Below are 6,221 nucleotides of genomic sequence, written 5' to 3' on the forward strand. Positions count from 1 at the left end.
AGGTGTTTCTGGAGGGGCAGAGAGTGTGGAAAAGCCCGGGGCTGTCCTGGAAACATTAGGGGATATGAATGTCTGCACAGGAGAAGCGATGGTTGGAGGCGAAGACTTTGTAAAGCCAAGTGAGTTTTCCCAGCTGGAAGCATCAGGGGAAGAGCAGATGGAGGTGGGGGGAGCTGCCACAGGAGCAGCAGCCTCTGAGACCAGCCAGGCATCAGGGGCAGGAGGAGACTCTCTCCTGGGAGCAGAGGATGCAGTGCAGGAGTCTGTGGAGCCTGGGGGGGGTCCCATGTTGGAAGTAGCACCTGGATTAGAGGCACCGGTGGATGTTGAAGGGGATCCCATAAGTGAAGGGTCATCTCAGTTGGAGGAGACCACAGCAGCAGAGGAGGAGGGCTCAGCAGGAGCACTTTCGAGTGGAACCCCATCTCCGGGCAGCAGAGCAGAGACAGAGGGTGCAATGGAAGGAAAACCCGAGGTGGGGGCACTGGGAGAGTCTGCAGGGACAGGCAGAGCAGAGCCAGGAGGTGGAGGGGAGGGCCCAAGGGAGGTGACAGCTGGGATGGAGGGATGGCTGGAGTGTGCTGGAGAGAGAGGGAAGGAAAGGGCTCCCGGTGAGGCCCTGGATGCAGCAGTGCCAGCCCCAGTGCTGTGTGTGGGCCGGGGGGGGGAGGCCGGGCTGGTGGCCATTGCGGTGGTGGGCGGCCAGGCAGGGCCAGGGGCTCAGGCTGAGGGAGAGGCAGGGGAGCCAGCGGTGGCTGGGGTGTCCCCCAGGCACAGAGACCTGTGTGGAGAGGTGTCCCTCGGGGAGAAGCCGGAGTCAGAACTCCCCCACACCCCCCCCATAGAGGGGTACGCAGCAGCGGAGCCGAGGGGCAAAGGGTCTGCAGGATGCCAGGGGTCATGCCAGGGCAACCAGCCGCAGCCGATGGCTCCCGGGACAGGCACAGCAGGGGACAAGGATGGGCCACAGGAGGGGACAGAGCAGGCGGGAGTGAGAGCCGAGGGGGGACAGCCAGGGCCCTGCGGAAACACCGGGGAGAGAGAGGAGGGGGGTGTCTGGGGGGGCTCACAGGGAGCCCCAGGGGTCGCGGAGCAGAGGGAGGACAGTCCCACCGGAGGGAGCACAGCTGCCCCCAGAGCTGCCAGCGTGGGCCAGAGGAGCCGTGATCCCCATGGGGTGAGTCCTGCCTGGGTCGGCCGCTGTCCCCCAAGCCCCTTCAGGTCCCCAGGGGGGTCCCCGCCAGGGGCAGAGGATGCACCGCTTCCTCCCGCTTCTTACTCCTTCCTCAAGTATCTGCTGCTGGTGGCTGGGGATGATTAAATCCTTGTGGGTGGCAGCTTCTGCCTTCTCTCCTGTTCCCAAAATCTCCTTGTAAACCCCTTTGGTGCTGGCACTCGCAGCCCCCCATCCCCTCACACCCAGCAACCCACTCCTCTGCTCAGCACCGGTGGCAGCGGGTGATGCTCCAGGTCGGTGGCAGCGTCCCCTTCTCCGGTGACACTGGCATCTGCTTGTAGGAAACCTGTTACAGCTGTACCTCAGCAGCTCCAAGTTTAGCACGTTTTCTCTAAAGCTAACGTTTATCTCATTGTTTCATAGGACGTTGTAAACCCAGACACAGTTGTTGTGCCTTTGGTGCAGCCCCAGGATGGGGAAGAACCTCTCCTCTAAGCCTTTCCTGCGGCTCCTTCCGTGCTGGTCCAGCAACATTTCCACAAGTGGCTGTCGATTTGTGCCGGTTGGGACTGTCACTCCTCCTCTGATTTACTGCACGGGTACCACAACCATCTGTCATGTTTCACTGCAGCAGCTTCTCGGTGTGCAGCAGACAACCGAAATAAACCTGTGTGTGCCAGCCCGGGGAGCAGCTCCTCCATGACTGTGAAGACAGTAATCACCAGGATTGTTCCGCTGCTGTCGGGCTTGTTTTTCCCAAAACACGGAAAAGTGTTGGACTGGGTGAACCTCCCCTCAGCACCGTGTGCTTCTCTGGGGGAGGGAGGGGTGGAGGGTGGATGTGCCTGTTTCTGAGGACAAGGAGTGTGTCTGCACGGGGTGCCCCTGTGGGCGCCTGTCTGTGTCCATGTCCCCACTGCATTTTCGGGCGGGTGGTTGTCCCTTGGCAGCAGCCATGGCTGTGTCTGCACGGGGCTCTGGGCACATTGAGCCTTTGGTTCTGATGGGAGCACCTGGGGGGCTCAGCAGTGGGTCTCGAGGGGCAGGGTGGCCTCGCAGAGGGGTTTTGGCAGGGGGCCACCTCCCCCCGTTACAGGCAGGAGACACCACCCCACCCCCCAACTGGCTGCAGGAGCTCAGGGAGGGGGCTTCTCCTCAGGGAGCCAGAATGGTCACTGGCCACACCTCAGGGCGTTTGTGGGACTCTGGAATGTTGTTGAAAGTCACTAAATCAGAACAATTCTAACGTGTAGTTGTAAATGAACAAATCCTGGCCTTTTGCTGGCATCAGTCCTGGCTGCAGGAGGGGTGGGCCCCTCCCAGCCTGGTGCTGGCTGTGGGTCACCCTGACGGAGTGTCCCCTCGCAGCTTGGTGTCACCTCTGTGGGTCACCCTGATGGAGTGTCCCCTCACAGCTCGGGGGCACCTCCGTGGGACCCCCATGGGCTCCCGAGACCCTGCCAGGCCAGGGCTGGTCAGGCAGCATCACTGGGTGGGATGCAGGTGCTCTGCCCCGGCACCAGTCTGTGACTGCTGCTGGAGCTGGGAATGGAACTGGAACCAGCAGGAGTTCGACTGGATCGTCACTGCAAGGCACTTGGGAAGATGGAGGAGACAGAGGTAAAGGTACTTGTGCTCAAGTAATTCCTGTTTGTTCCCTGCTCTACTAAAGGCCGTTGCAGACATATTTCCAGTCTGGACACGGGGAAGTGCTTTGAAAGAGAGTGGTCGACAAACCCCCCCAGTAATAGCTTTACAGGCCTCAGTGGTTTAAATGAAAGTGTTGCATCAACTGGTCCTGAGTGGTGTGGTGGAAATGTTTATTCTGTGCAAGATATGCAATGTTTGCTAAAAAGCACACGTTTGACTTTTGACCACTCGGCGATGGTCTTTTCACTTTAACCAGGGAATGTCCATAACATCAGCAGTGGCTTACTCTTTGGGCCAAGGCGTTTTCAGTGTTGTTCAATATAAAGAAAGTGCAGTAAATAGATAATCAGTGTTTTCATGCTCTACAGCTGAATACACCGGGGTGTGAAGTGTACAGAATTTAAATTCAATGCTAAGGACCTTCTCTGGAGGTTTGGTTTTTGTGTGTAGGTGCACACCCACACAGTTACAGGGTCTATAAAACCCTGTCCTGCTCTGTGTGGCTCCTTACATCTTTGCAAATGATGTCATTGTGAGAATTACACTTGCCAATCGAGCGTGGCCACCTCGTCTGTGTTCATCTCTGCTGCTGATGGGTTGAGTGTTTGTGCTGCTGGGACTGTGTGGCACGGGTGTCTGTGTGAAGGAGGTGCCCGTGGCTGCACCAAAGCCGTTTGTGGGGTGGCACCTCCAGGGTGAGCGGGGCAGAGGGGGGGGGTCAGGGTGTGCCTGGGGGTGTCAGGGTTAGCCCAAGGTTGTGCTTGGGCAGGTCAGAGACCCCTCTGGCTCCTCTGGCAGCGTGGAGGGAGGGCTCTTCCCGTGGGGGTGGAAGGTCCCTTGAGTGAAATGCGGCATTCGGAGTGTGCGGGAGAGGGCTCCGGGGCAGCAGGAGTTGGTGGCAGCAGCAGAGGACACTCAGCTAGAGCCCCTTCAGCTCTTTGGAAGAGGCAGCAGGGGCTGGTGACCGAGGCAGCCAAACTCCAGGGTGCTCTCGGGCTGCAGGGGACCTGGGGCAGCAGGTAAGTCCCAGCTGAACAAGGTGGCAACGATAGTAAGGAGCTGGAAAGCTGACAATTCATTATTTAAAATAGTTAAAATATTTATAAATGGCACCTGTGCCTATGATTTTAACAATTAGGGAAATGAATCCTTTGGCTCATACAGGGTCTTGTATTTCTCTAAAAGCCCCACACTTCAAATACTCTGGTTTTATATAGTGACAGAAAAAAAATATATTCAAATTTCCCAAGAGCACTGCATAGTTTTTAGTAATAATCTCATAGCATGTTGATGAGATCAGGTTTTCTCTCACGCTTCTTTCCAACAGGATGGACACAGGGAGGTTTATCTGTGGTGAGGAATCAGCCCTCCCCTCCCACCCCCCAACAGCCCCCCCGATGTGCTGACGGTTCCTCCTTGTTTCGCAGGTTGGCACAGCAGGGCCGTGGTGCCACCTGAGCCTGGGACACTCTGGGGCCTTCAGGGCAACTGGTTTCTAAAGGGGTCAGAGGACTTGAACCAGATACAGAATTGAGTTGAATTTGGCAATTTCGGCTTCAGAGAACTGCTTGACTCCGTTCTTCCCCCCCCCCTTACTGCTGCTGGTGCTGCTGTTAAAGATGTACCATTTCTGTACTTTTCAAAACACACCTGCAGTCTGAGCAGGTGGAATTTTGGTAAGAAGCAAAACCATTAAAATTGATAATTTTATGGTTTTGGAAATGCTGCCCGTGGCAATTTCTGCTCCCCTACCCATTGCCAGATAGTAATTAGCTGCAAATGGAAAAAAACGTAGGTGGCACTTAGAGAAAAACAAGATGTGCACAAAAAAAAAAAAAGAGGAGACTAATTATTAAACTGAACATATGTGAGGAAAGCAAACTATCGAAGAGTGTTGCCACTGGCAAAACTCATTTTTGGCTCATCATGAAGGCTTTTTTTAACTCCCTAAGCCATCAGGTATTCTCAGTAGCTGGTCTCTGGATGCTGGTCGCGGTGCAAGCACTCGTTTGCTGTGACAGCGCCTTATTTCAATCCAGAACATCTACTACTGAGATGTTAACTTGAAACACTGCCCCAGCTCCCGGGCACCGGCTGCTCTCAGGAGCGGGGTACGAGTCCCTGGGGCGTCTCATTCTTTATCAATATTTCAATGTGCTGGGCTCCTCGGGCTTCTCTGGGAACGGCACAAACCAGTTTCAGTCCCACAAACAACTTTAGAGCATGTTCTATTCAGGAGTTTGTGTTTTTCAGAGTTTTCCTTGGTATTAATAACTGATCACTCCTATGGAACAGGCTTTCCCCCTAAGCCTGATGTTTCTTCTGTAGGGACCAATTAACTAAGACACTGTTTTCTTCAAAGAGCCAGTATTTTAATTACTAGTAAAATTATTTACAAGCAGTTGGCCTTATAAATAGCTTTTTAAACTATACAAGTTTTGCCTTGAAAAGCTTTCTCATATTTCTTTTTTGGTAGTTTCTGCCTGCCCCCATCTGACCTGTCCCGGGCAGGAATGAGTGATGTCCCCAGGAGCTCGGGTGCGAGGGGGAGCAGGGGTGTTGGTGCAACGAGCTCTGCTGCCCTGGCTCTGGTTCCCCAGCTCTAATGCAGGTGAGTGTCTGGGTCTCAGGTGTGGCTGCTGCATTAATGAAGGGTCCTAAAAAAATCCTATTGAAATGGAAACTTGGTGCTGGAACTGATTTTTCAGGTCCGATAATTGATCCTCTGTGCGTCCTGCACACTGCCCAGGGCAAAAACCAGGGAATGGGATCCAATCCCTGCCCCCCCATCCCTTCTTCACTTTATTCCCTGCCTGTGCAGGGAATGGGCTCTGCCATAACATCTGGTCAATTAGTCAGGAAGGGAATTTTCATCAATGTCTCAGACGCCCCTTCTCCTGCCTGCTCTGTGTGTCTCTCCTCACAGTGTGCCCCTTTCCGTGTCACTTTTAGTGCCAGAGAGAAGGCGGCCCCTTTCCCAGCTGCAGAGGAGCCTGGATGCTGTCCGTTGGGGTTTGCAGCGCGGCTGTTGGATGTTACAGTGGAAGGGAACAGAGCTGAGGAACCTGGATGCTGTCCTGTTGGGGTTTGCAGCGGCTGTTGGACGGTATGGTGGAAGGGAACGGAGTGACTGAGCTCGGGGTGTTGGTGACGCCGTGGAAGGGAGCAGAGTGACTGAGCTCGGGGTGTTGGTGACGCCGTGTTCGACCCGGTGGTGTGAGCAGCGCGGTCACAGCTGTGTTAGCAGCAACCTGTGAGTGATCCCAGGGGGCAGAAACACTGATTTCAGTGTGGTTTACATCCCTCTGCTGCCTCCAGGAACCAAAAATGGGAAATGATCAAGGAGGGTGTTTCTAACCTGAACACTTTCTGGCTGTTGCCCCTTTGTCGTGCT

The 6,221-nt window shown here is 54.9% G+C and overlaps 1 protein-coding gene across 1 annotated transcript; it reads left to right on the top strand.

The window, feature by feature from the left end:
- LOC106885174 (collagen alpha-2(I) chain-like) lies at positions 1–3,379 on the top strand. Its single transcript, XM_014937146.1, has 2 exons — positions 1–1,177; positions 1,601–3,379. Exons 1-2 carry the CDS (start codon positions 65–67, stop codon positions 1,670–1,672), a joined length of 1,185 nt encoding a protein of 394 aa, XP_014792632.1. The 5' UTR covers positions 1–64; the 3' UTR covers positions 1,673–3,379.
- Positions 3,380–6,221: the final 2,842 nt, after the last annotated feature.

Source organism: Calidris pugnax, unplaced genomic scaffold, assembly GCF_001431845.1.
Source record: "Calidris pugnax isolate Ruff unplaced genomic scaffold, ASM143184v1 scaffold29, whole genome shotgun sequence".
In the NCBI taxonomy this organism is placed as follows: Eukaryota; Metazoa; Chordata; class Aves; order Charadriiformes; family Scolopacidae; genus Calidris; species Calidris pugnax.